The 27309-nt window shown below is 42.1% G+C and overlaps 1 protein-coding gene across 3 annotated transcripts in view; it reads right to left on the reverse strand.

The window, feature by feature from the left end:
* SHTN1 (shootin 1) overlaps positions 1-14073 on the reverse strand; it is a 97595-nt gene extending 83522 nt beyond the window's left edge. Inside the window, exon 1 of one of the 3 annotated variants that reach the window (XM_090278663.1) lies at positions 13820-14054. In XM_090278663.1, the coding sequence (XP_090134789.1) occupies positions 13820-13877 (58 nt within the window). In that variant the 5' untranslated portion in view covers positions 13878-14054. Of the gene's footprint in view, positions 1-13819 lie in introns of all 3 variants that reach the window. The other 2 variants (XM_090278666.1, XM_090278665.1) reach the window with 2 other exon arrangements.
* Positions 14074-27309: the final 13236 nt, after the last annotated feature.

Here is a 27309-nt window from a genome sequence, read left to right on the forward strand (position 1 = left end):
AGTTCACAGGGACAGTTCACATCACTGAACCATCAGGGTCACGGAGGACAGTAATTTAGAAGGACAGCCTATGCCCAGCTCGAGCACATGGTGGCCAGGGGCACATCAGTTCATCCGAGTCTCATGTTTCTCCTCTGGTAAGTAGGAATAGTAAGTATACATGTCCTAGTGTTGTTACTAAGAATGAGTGAGTTCACGTGTAAAATATAAAAGTGCTTAGGCATTTTAAGTGTCCAACGCACATTAGCCATAGGTATTATTACTGATACAGCAAAAGCACATCAAATCTCGTGCGCATGACCAGAGATTAGGCTGCTCTCTAATGCCCTCACTTTGGAGCTTACTTTCATCACATATGGTCTGAAAATCTCTGAAACCCTAGGTCCTACGATCCTCCACTAAATAAGAAGGGGGGTACAGACCAACTGTCGCTTGGCAAAGACGTGCAAGCGCATCCAAAAGCTGTACTTTTCAATCCTGGCTGCACATCGGAATCACCTGGGAAGCTTTTAACTCATCCAGATAGATGTCTAGCCCCCTCTCCACACACCCACTAACCTAAGATTCTGGTTTAACGTCTAGGGTAGACCTCGGGCAGCCATATTTTTTTAGAAGCAAGCACCCAGGGGTTTGTGATGTGCAGCCAAGGAGGGGACTCACCACCTAAGGTTACAGAATGGACGAAAAAGGAAGAGGCGGAGAAAACGAGGAGACTATCAGGCAGAGCGCGTGCTTCAAGAATCACGCTGGTTTTCTATTTTCTAGCTCCCTAAATTCCAAGAAAAGGAGTTCACCAAGCGGTAAATCATGATAGAGCCAAGTCCAGGAAGCAGCAGAGTGTACTGAGCTGTTTCAGAAACATGATCACTAAAGTTGAGAACTACAGGCCGAAAACACCTGTGGCCAGGGTGAAAAACGATCAGCCCTCCTGGAACCTTCCCAGTGTTGGCCCTGAAGAGCTCAGTGTCCCTGGAAACCTCAGTCCCAGGCAGGAGGATCACCCCATCTCTAGCATGAGCTCCAGATCAGTATTTCCAACCAATTACTTTCTAGACCTGCATCGTCAAACATGGTAGCCACTCGCCACATGTGGCTACTTACATTTAAATTATTTAAAATTAAATAAAATGTACAAGTCAGTCCTTCAGCAGCATTAGCCACACTTCAAGGGCTCAAGAGCTACTGGATTGGCCAAAAAGTTTGTTTCGTTTTTCTCTGTACAGTGACTCTAGTGTGCTTAGTTGTCTTTAACTTCATTCAAAATAATTCTGTTAGATTATATTGTGAGAGCTGTGCATTTTTTAAAGAACTTATCGAAATTGATGAATTTTGGAGCAGCCACTTAAATATTCAGGATGAAAGAAAATATGCATCATTTTTGGCATTTGTGCTTTATTATTTCAAGAAAGGTAAAAAACCAACTCAAATAAAAAAAAAAGATTTGGGCAGTGTATGGAGAAGGTGCTATACTGATTGAACATGTCAAAAGTGGTTTGTGAAGTTTCTTGGTACATTTTGGCCCAATAATCCTTTGCTGTGGGGCTGTCTTGTGCATTGGAAGCTGTTTAGCAGCAGCCCTGGCCTCTACCCACTGGAAGCCAATAGCAGGAGAGAGCCAACATACTCAAAGTATCCAAGTCAATGAAGTTATTGGTGACAATGAAAAACGTGTCTTTTATTTTATGGAAAAAACCATACAGACTTTTTGGCCCACCCAGTACAAGTGGCTAGGGGCTGCCATAGTGGGCAGTGGACACAGAACATTTCTATCACAGCAGAAAGTCCTACTGGACAGTGCTGCGGTGCCCATCTCTGTCCCCAAACCCAGGACTCTGGAAAGTGAACTCAGCTCCCATCACTCAGACCTCCTGCTTCCTGTGTGCAGGGTTGCCTTTCCCTGGTGCCATCACCCACCCAATCCCCGAGCTGGTACCTCAGTGTCGCCCGATTCCCGACTTCCTCCCACGCCCAAAGGATCCTCAAACTGCTCAGATCTCATTAAATGACTCTCCCATCTGCCCTTCCTCTACAGCCAAAACCTCTGCCCTAATTCTGACCCTTAATAAGGGCAAAAGGTTCTTATCTAGCCTCGGGCCTCCCTCTATCCCTAATTAATTCTTTACAATGGTAGGCAGTCAGCAAAGTAACACTGCAACCTGGTCATTTCACTCTTACTTAAAAGCTTCCCCCCTACCAAGGTGTTAGGACCGCACTCTCCTTCCTCCTTGCCCCCACCACTTACTTAGCCTTGGAGACCATACCTCACTCCATCACACTTAAAAGTCCCAAAGCTCCCCTGAACCCTCTAAGAACTTAAATACAATATTCCCTCACTTATCGCGGGTATTACGTTCTAGACCCCCCCACGACAGGTGAAAATCCACGAAGTAGGAACCTTACATTTATTTTAGTATTTATATATATTAAGGCTTTATAAACCCTTCCCACACACTTATAAACCATTCCCAGTCCCTTATTAACCTTTTCCACACTTTTATAAACACTACTTATGTTCTTAAACATATTCTACATTCTTAAACCTACGTAACTTTAACAACATACGTATACGGTACCACAAAATCCCACAATATAGTGAAAAATCCACGATAAATAATTAAATATAATATTTTTTAAAATCCTGCGATACAGTGAGGCCGCGAGAAGTGAACCGCAATATAGAGAGGGACTGCTGTACGTTGAAACTATTTTCCCCAATCTGTTGGTTGTGGATCTGACCTGCCGCCTGGAGAAAGCAGACAAGTACAACACCAAGAAGGTGGAGAAGCAGGTGTCGGAGGGCCCCCCAGGGCATCCTGGGCTACACTAAAGACCGGGTTGTCTCCTGAGACTTAAACAGTGACACCCACTCCTCCACCTTCAATGCTGGGGCTGGGGCTGCCCTCAATGACCTTTCTGCCAAGCTCATTTCCTGGTAAGATAATGAATTTGGCTACAGCAACAGGGCGGTGGGCCTTAGGGTCCGCATGGCCTCCAAGGAGTAAGAGTCCCCTGGACCACCAGCCCCAGCGACAGGAAGAGAGGCCCTCAGCTGCTGGGGAGTCCTTGCCCCAAATCAATCCGCCAACACACTGAGAATCTCCTGACCTCCAATTTCCATCCTAGACCCACTAAAGAGGGGTAGGGGCTTAGGGAGCCCTACCTCGTCATGCACCATCAGTAAAGTTCACTGCACCCAGACAAAAAAATAAAGTAAAATACCTTTCCCTCTGCCTGCAAGGTCTTCCCCTCCCCACCTTCCCTACCTCCTTATCTTCAAAGTAATTCAACTGTCATTTCTTCTAAGAAGCCCTCCTCATATACCTTAGGCAAAAATCAGCCCTTATATTTCTAATATAGTACTGGAGTACATGTTCGTAGGTCTCTACTGGATAGAGCATCTATGTATAACATTACAAATTATCTGAGCACAGGTCTGTTTTCCTGTCTTGTCTCCCACTGGATTCCTTACTTAAACCCAGCAGAATATCAAGCACAGAGTTCTTGCCCGTGTTGAATGAGGGGCTGGTTCACAGCCACCTGTGATGTAGAGCAATTAAGCCAATATTAATATCCCCATTTTAAAGACAAAGACACAAATGTATTGAGAAGTCAAATCTCACAGTAAGAAACGGTGGGGGCAGAACCGGGCTACTGATTACCCGTCACTCATGCAGCAACACCAGTGAGCATTTCTGTGTACCATGTGCCAAAGCACGAGCCCACAAACAGTCCCGGAGGGTGAGGCCTCTGCCTTTATGCACCCAGATGTCCACATGTAGCACAATGCCTGCCATGCAGCAGGCGCTGGATAAATGGGTATTAAATGAAGGCGGGAGGATGAATGGATCTAAGTCTTCATGTGAACGCACCATGAAAGAGCACATACGCTCTGCCCCATGTTAAAAGGGTCTCTTACACCATATGTTACAATAGGATACTTAATAAAAGCTTTAAATAGCCATCGAATATAACCAGAAAACACTGCCTCAGGAGCTCCTCTAATGTTGATTCTCATTCATTGAATCTGCATCTTTGAGACTCAAGGAGCCTGGCAACACCTCCTCCTAAGGGGGAGAGAGGACATGAGTCCTAAAAGATAGTATGCGATGAGGACATGGTTCCTTTCTGCACACATCCCGGTAGGTCCTGCTCTGAAAGCCAGGGTAGAAAGAGAAGTCATTTATACTTCACTTGTTAATTAAAGTGCTTTAAAAGTCAGGGAAAACACTGCTGGGAAAACTGATCAAAAAAACCAAGACGCCAGATCTCACATCTGAAAAGAAACTACGCCAAGCCTGAAACTTACTCGTTACTTGGTAGAACACACAGCTCAGTGCTCATGAATGAATGATGCTTAAGAAGGACTGATAGCAAACTACATGAATGACTTCAAATTAACCAAGAGAAAGGAAAGACACTGAGTACCTTTAAAGTGCATATGTAAGTCTGGTTTCTGGTCTGGTATGGAAGAAACTTGTAAATTGATATGCCCATCCTCACAACAGAAAAGCTCACAAACCACCGAAAGTCAGCAGCTCTTCTTAGATCTATCAGAGATGAGATCACAGGGCAATAGCTCCTCCAGAAACTGAAGACAATGGAGCAGATACAGAGGATCACAACTTTAATCAGAGCAAAAGCCAAGCTGTTCTAACCAGTGCCAGCAGCGGGGTTACAACCTGCTCACTAACCAGTGCCCAGGCAGGAAAACCTATACTGTAACTGGCAAATTGCTGGAAGCTCAGTTCTAACAAGTGTGAGGGTTAAAAGCCTCAGATGGACCAGTCTTAGGAGGGCCCCACACTTTTGTGAGCCTGACCTCCAGGAGGGCTAGCAAGTCCTCACAGTGGGTATCAGAGAAAGTTTCCCTACTGCTCTGAAATACACTCAGCATTCTGTTCTTCTTCACAGGCCTACCCTCAAGAGAAATTATTTTACCAGAGCTTAACAGTCTTGGGAGAAGGTAATAACCCAACTCCAACGCCCCTCTGGCATTTCCTGTCTCAGCTCAGGAGGAGAAAACAAAACTGAGAGACCCTCATGAGCTCTGGCTGGCATGGCTCAGTGGATTGAGTCCTGGCCTTCGAAAGGAAAGATTGAGGTTCGATTCCCAGTCAGGGCACATGCCTGGGTTGTGAGCCAGGTCCCCAATGGGTACATGCAAGAGGCAACAGATTGATGTATCTCTCACACATCGATGTTGCTCTCCCTCTCTCCTTCCCTTCCCCTCTCTCTAAAAATAAATAAATAAAATCTTTTAAAAGCAGCAGCAGCAGCAGCACATGTGAAAGTCACAGCCCAGGGCCACAGACTTGCTGAAAGACTAAGACCTTTTCATAGGACTATACAACACTTCCATCCCTCCATACCTTACCACCACATGAACATTTATAGCAGCTTTATTCAAAATTGCCAAAATGTGGTAGCAACCATGATGTTCACCAACAGGTAAGTGAATACACAAACTATGGCACTTCCATTCATGGGGTATTATCCAGTGATAAAGAGAAACAGATGCACTATTGGGCTGGAAAAAAGACAGGGGGAACCTTGAATGCATATAACTAAGTGAAAGAAGCCCATCTAAAAAGGCTATAGACTGTACAATTGCAACTATATGGCATTCTGGAAAAGGCAAACCAATGGAGCTAGTAAAAGGATCAGTGGTTGCTAGGAGTTCAGGGCTGAGGAGCAAGCGAGGAACAGGTGCAGCAGAGGAAATTTTTGGAGCAGTGAAATTATTCGGCATGATAATGTTAACAGTGGGTAAGGTCATACATTTGTTGAAAACATAGAATGTACCACACTAACACAAGATGATGGTAATAGGGGGAGTGGGAGAGGGATGGAAGGGAGGAGCTATGTAGTAATTCTCTACTTTCTGCTCAATTTTTCTGTAAGCCTAAAACTGCTCCTAAAAGGTTTTATTTAAAACAGACATATATATCATAATCATACACTAATTTGTGCCACAGAGACTTTTCACTAAAATGATCCTAATATGTTACTGTTCATTGTACCATACAAAAATTTCAGAACTCATGTTTTAATGTTTAAAATGTTTAGCCAGCATGGACGGTAAGCAGAGAAAAATGAAAGCAAAGCCTGGCTGTGTTATATAGCTCATAGATTAGCATCTACCACGTAACAAAGTTTAAAATACACATATTTTTTGGATCCAACAATTCCACTTTTGAGAATGGGCAACAGCAGACCCTCCATATCACCCTGCCCAGGCTCTGTAGCTTCAGCTTCACTGGAGAGGACACTCCAGCGTCATCGCAAGATGTCGATTCAACACGGGAGGAGACAGATGCCGTGTCACTCCCGAGTCGGACTGCACAGCCATTCTCGGCGGTGCAGATAGACTCTTAAGAAGCTACACCATCGTCTCTCGAGACGGACGGCTGCCGACGACGACGACGACTTTTGAGAATGTTTCCTACAGCCGCACTTACAGATATGGGTGTGCAAGAATGTAAGCAGCACTATTATCTTCAATAAACTTTAATTTTATAAGCTTTAGATTTGCAGAAAAGTTGCAAAGATAGTACAGTTCCCATACACCCTATACCCAGGTCCTATTATCATCAACATCCTACATTAGTCTGGTACATCTGTTACAATTAACTGACCAATATTGATATATTATTGTGAATGAAAGTCCATACTTGATTTGTAGTTCCTAAGTTTTTACACAATGCTCTGTTTTTGTTCTGGGATCTCATTCAGATACCGCATTAGGTTGAGTAGTCATGCCGCCTTAGACACCTCTTGGCTGTGACAGGTCCTCAGATTTTCCTTGTTTTCGATGACTTGGACAGTTTTGAGGAATATTGGTCAGGTATTTTGTAGACTGTCCCTCGACTGTGGTTTGTCCAATGTTTTCCTCATGATTAGACTGGGGCTATAGGCTTTAGGGGAAGACACAGAGGTAAAGTGCCATTTTCATCCCCTTTTACCAAAGGTATATACTATCCTCAGGGAGACTGGAAACAAAATAAAGATCAAGTCTCCTGGAAAAAAAAAAAAAAAGAGGTACACACTATCAACATGACTGCAGTCCCATTGGAGTTGGCCCTGATCACCTTGCTGAGGTAGTGTCTGCTAGGTTTCTCCTCTTTAAAGGTGCTCTCTCCCCATTTTCACCCTGCCCTCTTTGGAAGGACGTCACTGTGTGCAGCCCACACCGAAGGAACAAGGCATTATGTTCTACCGCTTTGAGCAGGAGTATCCATATACATTATCTAGAATTGTTTGTATAGAAGATTTGTCTCTTCTCCGTTTATTCAACCACTTACTTTTGTCAGTATGGACACATGAATATCTCTTTTTTACTTTGGGTTATAGTCTAACATTTTGTTGTTCAAATGTTCTGTCTTTGGCCCCTGGAAGTTCAGTCGGTTCCTGTATCTCTTTGACACATCCCCATTATTGTGGGCTTATTTCTTTAAGTACTTCCTCAGTTGCTAGTACAAGATGCTCCAGGCTCATCTTGTATATTTCCTGCCCTAGTCACCGCAGCCCTAGAATCAGCCATTTCTCCCAGGAGTCTTGTTCCTTTCTTTGGAGATGATACGAGAAGCCACATTCTAAAGCTAGTTGTGTCCTCGCTACTGGCACATCTAGGCTTTCAGCTGACAGAGCAAGGGAATACATGTGTGTATACTAACCCAATGTATATGTACCTATCTACACATATTTCTATGTATAGTCATGTGTATCTATATTAAGCTAAACACGAGTTCTTACTGATGTCGCCAACTCTTTTCTATTGCTGGAAGCATTATATATATATATATATATATATATATAGAGAGAGAGAGAGAGAGAGAGAGAGAGAGAGAGAGAGAGAAAAGAAACACAGAAGTGTCCATACAGAGGATGTTAACTACACTGTGGTAGAACCATAGAGTGGAACACTATTCAATCAAATTTTAAAGGTTTAACTCCGTATGTACTAAAGTGAATTATATAATACAAGGTGGGACAAAAGGAGGTTTACAGTTGTTCATACAGAAAGTGAAGGAATAATAAATAATACAAAAATAAACTGTGTTTTGCGTATTCAAGACTGTAAACCTAGTTTTGCCCCACCCTGTATATATTATGTGATTAATAATACAACAGATCCCCCTGGCTGGTTTGGCTCAGTGGATTGAGCGTCGGCCTGCGAGCTAAGTGTCGCTGGTTCGATCTTCCAGTCAGGGCACATCAGAGAAGGAAAACTCTGACTCCAAAAAACCTCCGCTGCCTTGCGGCATACCTCTTCAGGGGAAAGGCTAAGGGAGTAAACCCTGACAGAAAATCCGGAGCCGGAGTCCCTAAGGCGGTTTGACGTTGTAGTCAACACCGGCAACTCCTGCGGCGCACCTGAAGCCAAGCTGTATTGACTCCGTCTTTCCCTTGGACCCTTCAGCTGCGAAGAGAGGGGGGGTCTGCTGCATGGGCAACAGCAGACCCTCCATATCACCCTGCCCAGGCTCTGTAGCTTCAGCTTCACTGGAGAGGACACTCCAGCGTAATCGCAAGATGTCGATTCAACACAGGAGGAGACAGATACCGTGTCACTCCCGAGTCGGACTGCACAACCATTCTCGGCGGTGCAGATAGACTCTTAAGAAGCTACACCATCGTCTCTCGAGACGGACGGCTGCCGACGACGAATACAACAGAAGATAACTTTGAGGAATGGAAATCGGTTTAGAGCATGCATTATCAACAAGGAAGTCAAAGAGGAAAATAATCTCACATTTTACAATGGTTTGTAGCCCTCCAAAGGATCACAGTACATAAAAAGATGCACCGTGTAACTGTGACATTAAAATTTTACGTGGAAAGGGAGTGATTAGGGGTGAAACTATATTAAAAGACTCCTTGGAGAGTATAATGAAATAAATATCAAGAAACAATGAGTGAGATGGAATAGGTCATTGTCCTTTTCACTTTATGTGTTCATTTTTTTCCTATGAACATGTTTATTTATTTTTCTACGTGATGAACATGTTAAGTGAACAGTGAAATTCTGATGAGGATGTAGTTCTCAGCCCATGCTTGAGTTTCCATCTCATGAAGGGTTGCCCAACTGATGTCTCTTCAGCAGTGGCTAACCCACTTTAGGAGGAAATTGCATTCTTAATAAGTACACTGTTTTGCAACAAAAACCATATGAACCTCAAGGCCTAAAATACTTACCTGGTCAGTTACAGGAAATGTCTGCTGACTGACTTTGCATGGATCCAACACTGACAATGCTTCAGCTTTTCCAGGCTGCCCGGGTCAGTGTGGTAGGCAACAGTTTCAGCCCCTTTTGGTAACATAATGCTCTAGCTACCTTCTAACCTAGAAGCCAAAGGAACACTGGACACCCCTTTTAATTACTAGCTCAGCTCGAAGAATAAGCTTGACTAAAATTTCCATTTGAACCTGAAGCACTCTCAGTGATCTCAAGGAAAATAATAGTAATTAAAGATGAAAGGAGGTTACCTCTCTTTAAAACCAATTATCTAACCATAGGAAATCCATTTTAAATAGCAGCCTGCTTGTTGTTGTTTTTGGTGTTACGTTAGAACATCCTTACAAGTTAAGTGACAATCACTGTCTTCCAAACTTCCTCAACAATTTCCAAATGACACGACATTACTACGTTCACCAGCTCAGTGGACAGCCACCCTGACTCCCTGCTTCTGGTAGTGGCACGTCATTCTCTTTTAGACAACTGCTCCAATCCAGTGGTCTTTGTGGGGGCTGCCAATCAGGGTGCCCTGCCCTTCCCTGGCCAAAGAATTTAAACATATGACCCAATCTAGGTCAACTGAACACTCTTCCTGTAGTTAACATGCCTACCACCATCTCTAGCGTAGGGAATCCTCACCAGCTGGGAAAAGGTTTTATTCATCTCTGTATCTCTGATGCCTAGCACAGTGCCTGGCTATGAATATTCAGTGCATGTGAGATGAATACATTACAAAGAAAATCATGTACCTTAAACAAATGCTAAGCTAAGTCTATCATTTCCCAACAGAATTCTGGAGGGGGAACAAATTGTATGATGTTTTGTAGGGGAAATGTCTACTTGAGTAGCTAGGAAATATGGAAATAGTACCCCAAGTTGCCATTTCTCAGCGCATTAGAGATGTCAATCAGTCCAAGGAAATAAAGCCCCCCAAAAGACAAAAGGAGAATTACCTCATTACCTCAACATCTGCTTGAACATAAGCAATCACACACACTGGCTAATTTTTTTTAAAAGGACATAATATAACTTTCTAGAAAGACATAATATAGCTAATTATACCATTCACTGGAAGGGAACATACAATGTTTTGAAGTAATTCAGAAGTGGGTGTGATTTATAAGACGTAGAGCTTAGGGAATGGTAAGTATAAATTAGAGATTGTTCATATTATGACAGACTCCGTCATTACATTTCACAACTTGTGTCAAAAGCAACCTCATTCGCCACACCACTGAAGGCGTCACGTTAGGGAAGGCTGCTGTCAGCCCTGCCAGTCAGAGTAGATAGGAACCTTCTTTCCCAGCTCCCTCCTACGGAACGGGTTCAAATTCCAGACTTCAAACTCAGTAAGGAAGGAACTATATGATGAAACCTCAGTGGCCAATAAACATGTAAAAAGATTTCAAACCTTACTAATAACCAGGTAATACAAATTCGTAAAGGTACCGCTTCTGTTCATCCAATTGGCAAAATTAAGAAACTTGTCAGGCTGTCAAAATTAATAAAGACCGCTGTTGGTCAACGTTGACCAGTGCGTGGCTTCATGGGTACTGCTGGGGGAGTGTGAACTGGTTCAGCCATTTGGGGGGGCACTTCTGCAAAGTCTAGCACAACTTTATGTGTACATGCCCAACCCAATGATCCATTGCTAAAAACCTACCCTAGAAAAATATTTGTAATTGTACAAATTTATTTATATGATTATTTCACGAATGACTGTCTACTAGAAAATAAACTTGCTGAGAGCAAAGACTGGCTCACCACCTCAACCCCAGTGCCCAGCACATGGGCCTTATATATGCTACGGGAGGCACCTGTCAAGTATTGGTTAAAAGAATAAATGAACATGTTTACTCAGTGTTAAAAAGGGAAATGGAGTATTAAATGAATATTAGTTCTTGTTCACATGAAACAGGGGAAGTAGAGTTATTCAAAATGGTATTAAGAGAGCAAAAAAAATTGTCTGTTTTCAAAAATAAATTATACACACCATCATCTTACAAAATTGATCATAATATTGGTAAGAGCCCAAATACTTCATTGCCTGTTTTTCCACCTCAAATCCCTATTTTACCAGTTAGTTCCACTGGTCAAACAGCAACTAAATACTCTTGAATTTGTTACCACAATCTATGATCCAATGACAAACAAATGCATAGTTCTGCGATATATAATAATTACACTGTGGACCGGAAAAAATTCCAACACCTGTGTAGCCAGACTCACTATCCTAAAAAAAAGAAGCATACCTTTCAAGAAACACAAATTTCAAACGCTAACTAACTGGTCTATTGCATTTGATATGTCCATAATCAAGAAAACACATCCTCTAAAAATACCAATGACATAAATTTGTTTGTTTTCTGATGTAGTGTAAGAAAGAACCAGAAATTTAAGAATCCTCCCTTCTTCTCTGCTCTCGAACCCAATGAAGGCACAGAGAATATATTCCCAAATCAAATATAAACAACTTGTGGATTACCTGTACTCTTAACCTACCCTCGAAATTATACACGAAATGAAAAGAAATAGAATGTTGTAACTTATTATTATTTGAAAACTGTCCATCTATCAAAAGATCTGGTATCCATTGGCATATATTACCGACAATAAAATCTCCAACATCTAGAACATGAATTAAAGAGTAATTAGGGATGCCCTGGCTGGTCTGTTTTGGTGGACTGAGTGCTGGCCTGCAAACTGAAAGGTCATCTGTTCAATTTCCAGTCAGGGCATGTACCTAGGTTGCGGGCCAGGTTCTCAACTGGGGGTGTGCGAGAGGCAACCTATCGATGTATCCCTTGCATATGGATGTTTCCCTCCCTCTCTTATCCCCTCCCTTCCTCTCTCTAAAAATAAATAAATAAAATCTTTAAAAAGAGGATTTAGGGATGGGTGGAAAAGGTTACGGTAACAAGAGGTACACACTTCCAGTTATTAAATAAGTCATGGAAATGTAATGTATAGCACAGGAATATAGTTAATATAATAACTCTGTAGAATGACATCGTTACTAGACTTTTTGTTGTGATTACATTATAAGGTATACACAAATGTCGAATAACTATGCTGTACACCTGAAACTAATACAATTTTATATGCCAACTATACTTGAGTAAAAAAAGCTTTATGTTTTGTGGCAGTGTTATTAGAAATTTAAAAAATACTAATAGAATCCCACCCTTCACTAAAAACTCTTGAGAAATTCCAGATAAAAGCATTTTGCCCACCCACTAGATTCGCTGATGCTTGTGACTTTATGACCTTGGGCTAATTTACAGTGGGAGTTGAAGATCCTGGGAAGGCAAAATCCACTGACATTAATCCAACACTTTCTAGATGCTAGATACCACAGGGGAATGTGTTCTCCCCATTTGAATGAGGTTAAAGAATTTCCCCAAGGTCACACAGTCAACAGTAAGCAGCAAACAGATTTGTTTCCAGGAGTGTGCACTCCAGAGGAACCCACATACCCTTGCAAAAGGTACATTTTCGGTTTTAAGGAGCAACAGTTCATAGTACTGGGTAGGACCTCATAAAGTCATCTGGTTTAGGCTTCATCTCAAGACCCTGTAAGGGATGGATACTAGCTTTTCAAAATTCACAGAGTTGGTGAGCTGAGCGAAGAGAAGTGAAAGAGCTGGGACTAAACACCCAAGACTAGCCACAGACAAGGGGCCCTATGTGCCCTCTCTATGTAGTGGCCCCGTCAGCAAGTTAGTCGGAAAAGCACTTTGTTCCTGCATGGTTTTACTTCCTAAATTTGTATGGTTCATCTCTTTCTTGACCTATTTTCTCAGGCCACCCTTGGTCAGGGTAATAATAATCTTAAATTTAAAAAGTGTTAGGTTCACATTAATTTGGCTGTGTTTAAAGGCGTGGTAAGTGATGAAAATGACTGATTAAAACAATTCTCTGTTAAGGGATAAACTCGCATTACCAGGCAGTGTAGAAATGCACATACATGGCATGGCTTTCCAGTGGAGGAGTGCCAAGTCTCAATTCAGGAAGCCTGACACAGGCAGGGTTTTGACTCACTGACTAATAAATTGCTAAAAATGAGAAGTGATCAAACACATCGTGGCCCGAAAAAATCCCAGCTGGGAAAAGAAAGAGGAACTAGAACAAACCAGACAGGATGAAAAGCTGGGATGGCTGGAGCGCAGCCCTGCAGGCCTCCCAGCGCCCAAGGGCAAGGGTGGGGCCAAGCCAGGAAGCGGGGCCAGCGGAGCTGCCCACACCACCACCACCCCCCAAGATATCCAGCCCCACACGCTAATCACTCGTGGAAGGTAGGGCCGCGGGGCCAAGTCCGCGCCGAATCCTTGTCCCTTCCCCCAACGCCCCAGATCTGCAGCTAGAACAGCCAGCCGGGAGCATTTCCCGCACTGCCGGCCGACACGCCCTGGCACCCGCGCGGGGCGCGAAGGATGCGTCTCCACGGCTAACGGACCTGCCGGGGCGACCACGCGGCCATCCCACCGCCAGCCCAGCGTCCACCGGCCCTGAGCCCAGCGCCCAGGAGCCGCTCCCGCCCACGCGCCGCGGCTGCTTGCACCTGGCGGCTGCGCGCCCGCCTACCTTGCTCCTTTAGGTTGGTGATGAGCTGCAGCTGCTTCTCCTCGTCGGAGCTGTTCATTTTGGCAGGTGGGGTCGGGAATAAAAGGAAAGGAGGGAGAGGCGAGGGATACAACAGGGGGAGGGGGAAGGAAAAGCAAGATGCCGGTGGCGTGCGGCTTCGCTACCCGGAAGTTGGATCTGCTCCCGCTCCTGCTCCTCCTCCTCCTCCTCCTGGCGCGGAGCGCGCGAGTGAGATCATCCCCACGCACCTACTCCAGCGGCCCGGCCGGCTTCACCTGCGGGCGGCGGGCAGGGCGGTGCAGGGGGCGGGGACGCACCGGCAGCCCGAGGGCGAGAGGTGGGGGAGAGGGAGCGACCCGCCGCGGCGCAGGGGCCGGAGCCCTCGCTCGCGGGGGCTGGGGCAGCCCGGGCTTGTCCGCGGAGGCCAGCGCCGCAGGGTGCGCTGGCGGGAGGGCATGCGACCGGCGGACAGTGTTCGCCCCGGCTCGCTCTTGAACACCTTTCTCCGCCTACCCCCGCACCCCGCCCCCCCGGAGCCCAAGAGGCACGTTCAGGACAAAACCGGCCTCGCATCCGCAGCGTGCGTGGGAACCCAACTTCGAACGCGGCCCAAGGGCGGGTCCCCGCGAGCCGCCCGGGTAGCGCGGGACCTAGCGGGCTCCTTCCCAGTTCTCCCACGGTGGACTCTGGGGGCGGTGTGGGAAAATCTAGGTGCTGCAGCGGCAGGCTCACTCGCGTACGTTTTGCACCTTGAAAAACAGGCAGGGGGCTGAAACAGGCCGGCCCCTGCGCGCAGGAGCAAGGGAGGCGTGGTAGCCCGTTAAAAGTTCCCAGGGCCAGGGCTGCCTTGCTCCAGCCTCCCTTTGGGGTTGAGAGGTGTTCCGAACGCGGGCCCTGCGGCACGTGGGTCTCAGGTCCTCGCGGATCATCTGGGTCCTGATGGGAGGACCTTCTTTCTCTTCAGCGAGGCTGCCACTGCAGTCCCAATGTCCAAGGCCACACAGTTGCCTGGCAGCATTAGCCTGGCGGAGTGAAGCCCAGCATACGTCACTGGGCCCTGCGCTGCTTAAACCCAACTCTGGGTTAGACCCTGACCCCAGCTGCTGATGGTTAGTCTCTGGTCAGTCTACTGATCCCTTTGAAAAACTTTATCTAAAGAATGGGAATAATATTAATACCTGCTCTCCAGGAAGAGTTGAAAGGCTTGAACAGGAAGAGGAAGATATACAAAACATAAAACCCAGAATTTGACATACAACAAGGTGGTGGTGTTTTTTTTTTTTTTAAGTACAGGTCTGTGAAAAGGGGGTTGTAGATAGTAATTATGAGCTAAAACAGGCAGAGTCATTTTACACTCATCATTAAGCATCCAAAAGAAATCCAATTAAATTTCACTTATTGAACATCTCAGTAAAAACTCAGTGTGGGTACTACACCAGCGCAGGGCTCCTCCTGTTCATTCCTCTCTTGCTCTTTTAGGCCAATACCCAACGTCATTTACTGAGTGGTAGATGGGATAGGGGCTGAAATGTAGGTAAATGCTCTAACTAGTATCTGTCTGATACTCCTGCTAAATTCTAACTCAAACTTGAAATAGCAATAGCACTGCCTTCTCTTAAAAAGATGCTATATTAATTTAGCATAGGTCATTCAATGGTAGAGTGATTTAAAAGGGCAGCGTAGTATTTTGAGAGTGAATTAAACTTTTGAAACTTTAAAAATAAATGTAGTAGTGGGTCTTACTATTCTTTTTTTTTTTTAAGATTTTATTATTTTTAGAGAGGGGGAAGGGAGACTAGAGAAGGGGAAGGGAGAAAGAAAGAGAGGAAGAGAAACACCAGTGTGTGGTTGTTTTTCACACACCCCCAACTGGGGACCTGGCCTCCAACCCAGGGATGTAAACTGACTGGGGATCAAACCCATGATCCTTTGGCTCGCAGACCAGCACTCAACCCACTGAGACACACCAGCCAGGGCTGACTTCTTTTCCTAGTTTTACATGAGGTAGTTTAAGACTGTTGCAGCTTAGCTGTTAGGAAGATCCCCAGGCCATAACCAAATGGCGTTTGCCCTAAGGTTGCATTTTAATCCTCAGAGTTTAAAAAAGGCCCGGAAAACATGAGGTCATTCAGACTCGACTACATGAAAATATGAATGATATGTGCGATCACCGGGTATTTTGTACTAGGAAAAATAATTCATTTCTAGAAAAAAAATGAAGAGACTCGGGTAACAAATCATGGCTACCTAGGTTTTGCCTTGCAACCAGGAAACCTGTTAAACCTGATCAGTCACCCTGAGTATTGGGCGATGACCAGAGGCCTCCTCCAAACCAAAATAATTCAAAATATTTTCTCATACTCAACCAAATATGTGCAAAGTACCCTTTGGGTTAGTTCACAAAGTTCCATTTTTAAATGGCTGATTTAATTGTCTATTTCAATTATATAGTAATTAGGTAGCACTTTTGGAGTTTAAGAATGAGTTAATTAATTATCAAATATGTAATCAAATTGAGTGCTTTGGTCCCACACTGAATCTGAATCCCCTTGAAATTAATCCTGTTTACCTTCTTTGAAATTAAAATAGCCTCCTGAAATACAATATGGTATTATCTTGAGGGCATGGAATGAATTATTAGGATAGCTATTACAGTCAATTATTGGGATTCAGATCTCCCATTACACTATGGTTTATTTATATGATATTAATATTGATGGAAAGGATAATAGTGATATAATTAGTTTTTGTTCTATTTAATAATGCATATAGGGATTTATGTTGCAGACATCACATTGGATTTATAAACCTCCAAATAATATGTAATTAAAAACCATTAAAGATGTATGTATTTATGTATATACACATATAGACAGAGAGAGGGAAAGAATAGACTTTTTAAAAATGAATTGGAAGGCTATGTACCAAATTCAGGATAATCGCTGCCTGTCTCTAGAGATAGAAAGTAAGACTGACCAATAAGGAATGGAGTGGGAAAGAGCAGTAATGAGAAGAATTTTTCTTTCATATTTGTTTGTGTTTTCAGGATATTAAAGTAAAATCACATTATGTAATCTTTTGAGGCGTATAGATTAATATGATCAAAATACAATAGGAAAAATTCATTTTCTTTGATTCTATAATATTAATTTCATACTAGGGAATCTATCCTAAAAGGCTTTATATACACAAAGCTACTTATTATAATGTTAATTATATATAAAATGATACTGTTGGATATAATTTAACAATAAAAAGAAATAAAGTATTAATGCATGCTACAACATGGAAGAACTTTGAAAACATTATGGTAAGTGAAAAAAAAGCCAGTCAGAAAACACCAGATATTGTATGATTCCATTTTTATAGAATGCCCAGAACAGGAAAATCCATAAAGAGAGGAAGTTAGTGGTTGAGTATCTAGGACTGAGGTCATTAGGGGAAAAGGGAGGTGGCAGCTAATAGGTGTGGGAATTCTTGTTCGAGTGATAAAATTTTTCTAAAATCAGTTGCAGTGATGGCTGTACAACTCTGTAAATATATTCAAAACCATAGACTTGTACACTTTAAGTATATACTTTGCATTGGAGAATTTTATGGTACATTAATTATATCTAAATAAAGCCGTATTGAAAAACAGATTTTCAGAAGAGGAAAACTTTTACCTTAATATACTACTTACATAACTCTTAAATATATGTCTTTAATACAAATAGTTTTTCATTTTTCAAATATTTATATAGTTAATTGTTCTTTTACTAAACATTATTTCATATACAATTAATCTTGTACCAACATAATCTACATATATTTATTCAATGCCATTCTATTATATCAATGAATACTTAGCCATTCTCAAATTCTTAGATATTTGAGTTATTACTAATATTTGTCACTTTGTAAGTAACACAGCAGGAATACAAGTACCATGTGTAGGCATATCATAGTTAAACTGTTAAAAACTAAACATAACATTCAGGTCTTAAAAGCAGCCCAAGAAAAATACTCATTACATACAGAACAACAATAAAAGTGATGACAGACTTCTTCATACTTAATGTTGAAATCATTAAAGGATTACAACACAATCTGACATTCAACAATGTAAAGTTCACAACGTCCAGCATTCAGAAATTACTGTAAGCAAAGAAGCAGAAAGATATGACACCATACGAAGAGAAATTTTAGTCAATAGAAATACGAAATGACAGAGATAATGAAACTAGCAGACTAGGACTTTAAGCAACATTATTAAGGCATATAAATATGATCAAAGGTATATGCAAAAGATATAAAATGTAACATAAGATGAGGGGAGAAACAGGAATTATTTTTAAAAAATACTTCAATGGTACTATAAGAGAATACAATATCAGAAATGAAAAAATAAAACCCTACTCACACCTATAGGATTTATAGCAAATTGGACAGTGTAGAAGAAAAAAATCAGTGATCTTGAAGCATAGCAATAGCAACTATCTAAAAGGAAAAAACTTTTTTGAAAAATTAACTTATCATCACATACATTAAATACAGTACCAGCCAGTTAACACACTTGAAATTAATGGCCCAGAAAGAGACAAAGAAATGATAAATTTAAAAAATTAAGCATCAAAATAATGGCTTAAAAAATCCCAAATTTGAATAAAAATGAGTACGCATTCAAGTTCAGTGAGGATCCTCAATGAGATTAACAGTAGGTTTCTCATCAGAAACCATAGAAACCATGAGGCAGTGGAATGGTATATTTAAAGTCCTGAAAGTTAAAGAACTGTCAACCAAGAATTCTTTATCCAGCAAAACTGTCCTTTAAAGATGATCGTGACATTAAGATATTTCCAAATAAACAAATGTTGAAGGAGATTGTTACCACTAGACCTGCCCTACAAGAAATGCTAAAGGGAGTCTTTCAGGTTTAAATCAAAAAGAGTTAGAGTATCTCAAACCCGTATGAAGGAATAAACATCTCTGCTAAAGGGCAAATATAAAAGTCAGAACATAGTAATTGGGACTACCAGAGTACAGATGAACTTAACCTTGGTCTCTAATGACATATCTTTGCTCTTGATGATATTTCCTAATCAGTCATTAATTATTTAGTAAATGCAAATCAAACCACAATGAGGTATCACTTCATACCCATTAAGATGGCTATCATCAATAAGACAGACATAACAAGTCATGGGGAAATTGGAACCCTCATCCATTGCCAGCGGGAATGTAAAGTGGTATAGTCATTTGGGAAAACCATTTGTCAGCTCCTCAAAAAGTTAAACACAGAGTTACCATTTGACCCAGAAATTCCACTCATACATGAGGTCTGCCCAAAAAATATCCAGCCATGTAATATGCAAAATACAGACATTTATTAAAGAAGATACAAGAAACACTGTACATAGGACAATGACATCTGAGTCCCCTTCAAAGTAGGCACCTTGGGACCTCACGCAGTTCTCCCAATTGCCATCAGCTGCCCCATCATATTTTTCTGAATCTTGTCAACAGTTTGAAATCTCTTCCCTTTCAAAGGTGATTGTAGTTTTGGGAAAAGCCAGAAGTTGTAGGGCACCAAACCTGGGCTGTAGGGGGCTGAGTCACCCGGGTGATTTGATATTTCACCAAAAAGCTCTGCACAAGATGTGATGCATGAGCAGGGGTGCATTGTCGTGATAAAGCTGCCAATCACCAGTCACACAGAGCTGCGGCCTTCTGAGTCATCCGAATGGTTTCTGCAGAGGAATGTTCAAGGTTAAGGCAAAATTTGATGTAGATTCGTTGCTCTACTTGCCCAGTCATTTTGAATGTGACGGCCACACAGTACACATGCTCAGTCAATGGCATCTACTGCCCCCACTGACTAGTGCAGTGAAGTTGTCATTGTTCATGCATGTGCATTCCAGTCCACTCTCCTTGGCTGCCAGGTTATATCATTTGCTGGACTTTTTCCAGACAGACCTTGTATATATCCAAGATAATTGAAAACATGTCACACAAAACTTTTACATGAATGTTCATGGAAGCATTATTTATACTGTTAAAAAGTAAAAGCAACCCAATGCCCATCAATTGGTAAATTAATAAAATTGATACATGCATACAATGGAATAGTTATTTGGACTAAAATACGGGTACATGCTGCATTATGTAAAGAAGCCACACTCCGCACCAATTCCCTTTATGTGACATGTCTAGATTGGTAAAGAATAGAGAGATAAATTAGATTAGTAGTTACCAAGGGCTTCGGGAAGGAAGAAATGAGGAATGAGTATATGGTTTCTTCTTGTGGTGATAAAAATACTCAGAAATTAGATAGTGGTGACATTTGCATTACTTTTTGAATGTATTAGAAACCACTTAATTGCTCATTTTAAAAGAGTAGATTTAGGCTATGCAAATTATATCTGAAAGAATATTTTAAAAAATAAGGTTTTATGGGATGTCAGAGGAATGGCAGCATGAGAGGTTCCCCTGGCATCTCCCCACAATTTGAACAGCCATAATTCAACAAAGGATTCCCTGCTCCACACACCAACACATCAGAGAGATGTGTGTATTAAAACATCTGAAGGTGGGCAAGCCGAGGCAAGTGGGGCGGGGGAGGGGGGAGACAGGTGCCACAGACACAGCAAGAAGCTCACTGGGGGTCTCGGGAGAGGGGAGGAATCAGGTTGCCACCTGCACTGCCTGTGGCCTGGAGGAATAAAGAGATACAGGGAGTGTTCCTGCCTGAGTGGTGGGTACACGATGTGGCTGAACCCAGCGACCTGGGCAGAAACAGAATGCAGAGGTGTAGCCACAGTTACTAGGGGGCTACCACTCCCGGGCAGAAAAACAAAGCACAGAACCTGGCCATACACCCCCACCCTCCCAGAGCTAGCAGCAGGCCCCAGAAGAATCTGTAGCAGGAAGTGTCAGGCTATAGAGTACATTACCTGAAGCCCTGAGAACTGGGGAGACAGAAGCATTTTTCCCTCAGTGGCAAGCACATGCTGCAGCTCATCCCAGTGACCGGGGTGGAGATACAGAGGTGAGGCGACAGGTCTGGCAGTCATCATTACCAGGAGGAGGGCAAACCCACAAATGCACCAGCCAGCCTCTCCTCGCTCCCGCTGCCCCAACCCCGTGGCAGCTGAACCTCAGGCAGTGTCTGGTTACAGAGGGCAGCACTGGATTCCATGGGCTGGGAACCCCATGACCCACCACATTTCCCCATGGAGGTGGTACCCTGACACCGAGGTGACTCGGTCACAGAGGAAATGCCCATCCCCCCAGGGAATACAGGGCATTTTCCACCACCCCTTAGAGTTCCTAGAAGCAGGAAAAACTTAAAAACGTGCACTTCAGTGCCACCTGCTGGGAAAAAGACTACTTAATCCACTAAATATACAGGCGCCACTCTTCACAAAAGGAACAGCTTTCATTCCCATAGATGCCTAGGCAGAGAAGTAATCCATCAAATGTCGTAAGTAACCAAGGTAATGAGGCAGTTCAGAAAGAAAATTTAAAATCTCCAGAAGATAAACTTAAAGACATGGAAATACATGATTTAAATGATAGAGAATTCAAGATTGCAGTTCTACAAAACTCAACAAGCTAAAGAAAATGAACTCTGAAAAGCAACAAACAAAAGGAATATATCACCAATGATATCAAAACTTAAAAAAAAAAAAATTCTGGAAACGAAGAGCTCAGTAAAAGAGATGAAGAATGAACTGGAGAGCTTAGGAAATAAGCTGACCAAATGGAAGAAAGAATTCATAATATTGAAGATAGAAATCTAGAAATGACCCAGATGACAGAAGAGAAGACTGGAGACTAAAAAACTATGAATGAACTCTAGGAGAACTATCTGACTCCATCAGAAAGAGCAATAGAACAATAATGGGTACACCACAAGGACAAGAGAGGGAGAAGGAAACAGAGGCTATTTAAATAAGTAGTTGACAAGAATGTCCCAAACCTATGGAAAGAGCTAGGTCCTCAAATCCAAGAAGCAAAAGGAAAACCCAACTATCTCAATCCAAAAAGGCATATTATATTAAAACTGTCAAAAATTAATGACAAAGGAATAATTCTCAAGACAGTCCGGGAAAAGAAAACAGTAACCTAAAAAGGAAAGCCCACTAGATTATCATTTGATTTTTCAGCAGAAACCCTACAAGCTAGGAAAGAGTGAAATCGTGCATTCAAACTATTGAAAGAGAGAAATTACCAGCCAAAACTAATATATACAGCAAAGTTATCCTTTAGATATGAAAGAGAAGTAAAGACTTTTCCAGACATATGAAAGGTGAGGAAATTTACAACTGCAAGACTTCTGTTATAGGGAATACTGAAGGGGGTTATTCTACCTGAAACAAAAAGACAAAACTGTGAGAAACGCTCACAATAAAAACTGGGACACAGGACTTGAGCAGTAAAGGGAGGTATTTATTCACGAGTCTGCAGAGTCGGGCGCACCCTCAGCCAGGAGAATGTGTGCGCCAAGTAAACAAAGGAAACTGGTTTTATAGTCTTAGCTTCCCCACCCTAAAATTGCCACCCTAAAGTGATTATCTTCTCCACCCTAAAATTGCCACCCTAAAGTGATTATCTTCCTCGCCCTAAAGTGAGAGCGATTAGCTTCCCCGCCCTAAGGCAATTAGCTCCCCCTCCCCTCTCCTTCTTCCCCGTTTCTCCATTACTGGTTACTCCGGAGTTACAATCTAACACGGTTATTTAAATGCCCCTATAGTGATTTGTAGATAGGCCAGTGCTGTCAACTCCCCTCTCAGAGACCCTTTAATTTCATTTGCCCTTTGTTATTGCTGATTTTTACTGGTTTGGGAGTCACCATGTCCTTGTTTCTTACAAAACTATGAGTAAGATAACAGACAGACAGAAGCAGGATATTGCAACACTTTTCCAGAATAGGTACTATACACTTAAATATAACATAAAGGTTAAAAGAGGTAAAACATTTTTTAAAAGGGAAGAAAACAATAGCTACTGCAATTTGGAAGTGAATTCACGGCCTAAATAGGGATAATTTGTGGCAACAAAAACATAAAAAGGGAGGGGTAAAGATCTGAATTTGCAAAGAAGAATGAAGATAACACGCATTCAGAAGAAAAACAGCTGCTGTCTATATGGAAGCTTCTTTTGCATAAACCTAATGGTAACCACATTTTTTAAAAATCCAGAACTGCTGTGGCGTTTTCACTGTCCTGCCACCATCGCCGCTGCTGCCGTCACCAGCACAGCTTGACTTCTCTGTCCCAACTTCACCCCTCCTACCCATCCAGACAAGCACCACTTCCTTATAACTTCATACATTGGACTTCCATTTATTTTCTGGAACTTCTGGTTATTTCTGGCTTTGCGGTAGTTGTATTCCTTCTTAGTTGTGGAGGGAAACGGAGCGAGTCAGAGTAGGCCTCCATCTTGGCTGGAAGTCTCCTGTGTATGTTTGTCTCTGTGTCTTAGGTAGAGCTGTGGCTCCTTTTATGTTGTAAGGGGCGGAGCCTTTCATATTATATTTGTAATGGTTGCAGTAATTACGTCGGCAGCCGTCCGTCTCGAGAGACGATGGTGTAGCTTCCCAAGAGTCTATCTGCACCGCCAAGAATGGCTGTGCAGTCCGACTCGGGAGTGACACGGTATCTGTCTCCTCCCGTGTTGAATCGACATCTTGCGATGACGCTGGAGTGTCCTCTCCAGTGGAGCTGAAGCTACAGAGCCTGGGCAGGGTGATATGGAGGGTCTGCTGTTGCCCATGCAGCAGACCCCCCCTCTCTTCGCAGCTGAAGGATCCAAGGGAAAGACGGAGTCAATACAGCTTGGCTTCAGGTTGCAGTAATATCCTCTGTTTTATACCTGATATTGCTGATTTATGTTTTTTCTCTTTTTATTTTTCTCAGTCTGGCTAGAGTTTTATCAATCTAATTGGCTGTTTTAATGAAGCAACTTTTTTATTGATATTCTATATAGTTTGTTTTCTGTTTCATTTATTTCTGCTCCTAATAAAATTATTCTTTCCTTCTGCTTGCTTTGGATTTATCTTGCTCTTATTTTTGTAGTTTGTTGGAATAGTTATTTAGATTTGAAACATTTTTCCTAATGTAATCATTTAAAATTATAAATGTCCCTCTAAGTACTACTTTAGTTATGTCCCACATATTTTGATAAATTATATTTTATACAAAAAAATTATAAGGTAACTATTACATCATGGATCAGTACTTAGGCTAATGGCCCCTAGTTTTCTCCATTGTGGTCTCCCTCCTTTTTCCATGACTCTCTTAAATTATGGTACCTAGAACATTGAATTCTGGATTTGTTTGGCCATTGAAAAATAGAGCAGGAATGTCTGTTCATTCTTTTGTTTATTCAATCATTCAACAAACATTACTGAATTCCTACACTGGGTATCATGCTGGTTAGGAATATCGAGATGATTAAGACAGACATATTCCCACTTTTCTTGATTCTGTCTGGCAGACAAGACAAACAATTAAATAATTTCATGGGTGACTACTGTCTCCTGTATTATAGAAACTCTATTACCATTAACACAAAGCTAGGTTAAAATGCCATTGTTTTTGTTTGTTTGATTTTAAATATTTATTTATTTAGAGAGAGGGGAAGGGAGGGAGAAAGAGAGGGAGGGAAACATCGATTGGTTGCTTCTTGTACGCACCCTGACTGGGGACAAACCTGCAACTTAGGCATGTGCCCTGACTGGGAATCAAACCAGCTACCTTCCACTCTGCAGAACAATGCCCAACCAACTGAGCCACACCGGTCAGGGCTGTTCGTTTGTTTTTCTTGTTTTCTGATAAGTTCTGCCATTTTCTACCCTATTTTCAAAATTAAACTCTCTGCTTGTCTTAAAGTAGGATGATCTAAAATTGGTCTGTGTCCTATAGGTAATGCCAATTGCTTATAGCTGACTTCTTCCTGATGGGTTACAACTGGGGTTAAATTTTTTAAATATCATTCCTGGCCTGATCTGTGACTGCAAACATCTCTCCCTGTCCCTTGCCATTGATTATTTTTTTTAGAATACAATCTGACCCTGTAATAAAGTGGCACCTTAGATTTAGGTGGAATGGTCAATTTTTAAGAGTTCTCCTGTCAGTTAAATCTTTTGATCCTCATCAAAACCCTGGGCAGATATACGCCTCAGCTGACAGATGAGGAAATCAAGACTTAGAGAGGCTAAGAGACTTGCCTAGCTGAGAAAATCACAAACATATATGAAGCTTTGTTGGGAAGAAGTCCAGCCATTGTTAATGCAATGAGAACGGTTTGTGCGACCTGGCAGCCAAGGGGACTGGAATGCGCAAGTGTGAACAAGGACCACTGCACTAGTCGGTGGCGGTGGTAGACGCCATTGACTGACCATGTGTACTATGTGGCTACCTCATTCAAAATGGGCAAGCAGAGCAACAAATCGGTGTCAAATTTTGCATTAAGCTTGAACATTCCTCCACAGAAACTAATCAGATGATTCAGAAGGCCGCAGCTATGGACAATTGGCGATTGGCAACTTTATCATGACAACATGCTCCGCTTATGCATCACATCTCATGCAGCATTTTTGGTGAAACATCAAATCACCCAGGTGACTCAGCCCCGCCTCCCCAGCCCAGGTTTGGTGCCCTGTGGCTTCTGGCTTTTCCGCAAAACTAAAATCACCTTTGAAAGGGAAGAGATTTCAAACCATCGATGAGATTCAGGAAAATACGATGGGGCAGCTGATGGCGATTGGGAGAATGGTGTGAGGTCCCAAGGTGCCTACTCTGAAGGGGACTGAGGCATCATTGTCCTATGTACAGTGTTTCTTGTATCTTGTATGTTCTTCAATAAATATCTCTATTTTTTATATTACATGTCTGAGTACCTTCTGGACAGACCTCATACATGTTTCTAGACTTCCAGGTAGGCCTTTACTCTTACCTCCATCTCACTGCCTCTTTACAGCTGACCACTAGATATGTATTATAGAGGACAAAGTCCAGTTGTGTAATAGATCTACCTGTCTGAAACATGATTATTAATGGTAATGGTTGGGTATTGCCTGAAATGCATGTGTTAGGTTTATAGTAAAGAATGCCTACTTCTTATTATCTGTCCTTTCAGATATATTAGTGACTGTCACACCTGAATTTTAACAAAGAAGCACTAGAGTAATTCAATGTGGGCGGCAAGATTCTTTGAAGAATAACTAGTTATAATTGGGGAGTCTGAACACATTTCAGAGTTGCACATTTAATATGCAGTATGGTTAATTGCACTGTAATTACAGTATTTTAGAATGCCATGCTAAGTGTTTAATCCTTTTCAGGTTTGCCTTCCAATCAGTGGTCTGCCTTCATTTTCCAGATTGATGAAGTCTGCCTCAGAGAAGGGGGTAGGTAACAAGATTGTGCTGATGTGTCTAATCAACTGGGAAAGTTGTAAAATGAATCTTTTCTATCTGGAATTTATATTTAATCACAGCTATGTTCTCATTATGAATGAGTGTTGATTAGTTAGTTGTCAGAATATGAAAACAATAAAAGCTTTTATTTACCCAGAGAAGTTACGCTCGTGTTATCATTTGAGCCTGATTGAGCTGATGGGGATATTTACATTACCTCAACACATAGATCCGCTTAATCTTATTCATAATGTTAATTAAACGCTCCAAGCGTTACTGTCACGCACTTATATATGGTGTTGATATTAGGGTTTGTTTATACGCAGGTGATTGTATGGTTCCCCTTTATTTCACTGGACTATGCCCCGTTTAAAGTTGCAGGAGTCATCTCCACTCTTAAACACTTGATCCGCAGTAGTTGGTTGACACTAATTTAATGACGTCTAATTCAAGAAAGGAAACTGTGATTTCAGAGAGTTCGTTAAGATTACACCACAGAGCTCACTTTTAGTAGTTTTCTTTTTCCTTCACCTATTTGCACATGCTTTGTCAGTGTCTAGAGTTTGCTTTTTCTGTACATACCCAGCAAACTACAATTCATCCTTCAAGACTTGGCTCGAAATCCCATTCCTCAAGGAAGCATATCTTAACTCTACCGAAGGGAGTTAATTATTGCCTCCTTATCTCATTGCTGTATCTGAACATTAATACCATCAGAGCAACATCATACTGTATAGCAGTGACCTTTTCATATGTTTGCTTTCATTAACAGATTGGTTTATTTGAGAATGAAGGCTATATTGTATTTTTCTCTCTTATCACCCAAGTCTAATCATGCCCAGTGCATAGTAGGTGCTTAATAATTTCTCACTGCTCAGTGACGTTGAGTATTCCTTTTTAAAATTTTTCCCATATTTAAAGACTATTTTTAGAACAGTTTCAGGTTTACAGCAAAATTGAAAGCAAGGTACGGAGATTTTTCATATACCCCCTGCCTTTATATATGCATAACCTTCCCCAATATCAACATCTCCCACCAAAGTGAGTTTTTTTTTTTATAGTTGATCAACATCGTCGGCAGCCGTCC

Source organism: Furipterus horrens, unplaced genomic scaffold, assembly GCF_987537825.1.
Source record: "Furipterus horrens unplaced genomic scaffold, mFurHor1.1.pri manual_scaffold_5, whole genome shotgun sequence".
In the NCBI taxonomy this organism is placed as follows: Eukaryota; Metazoa; Chordata; class Mammalia; order Chiroptera; family Furipteridae; genus Furipterus; species Furipterus horrens.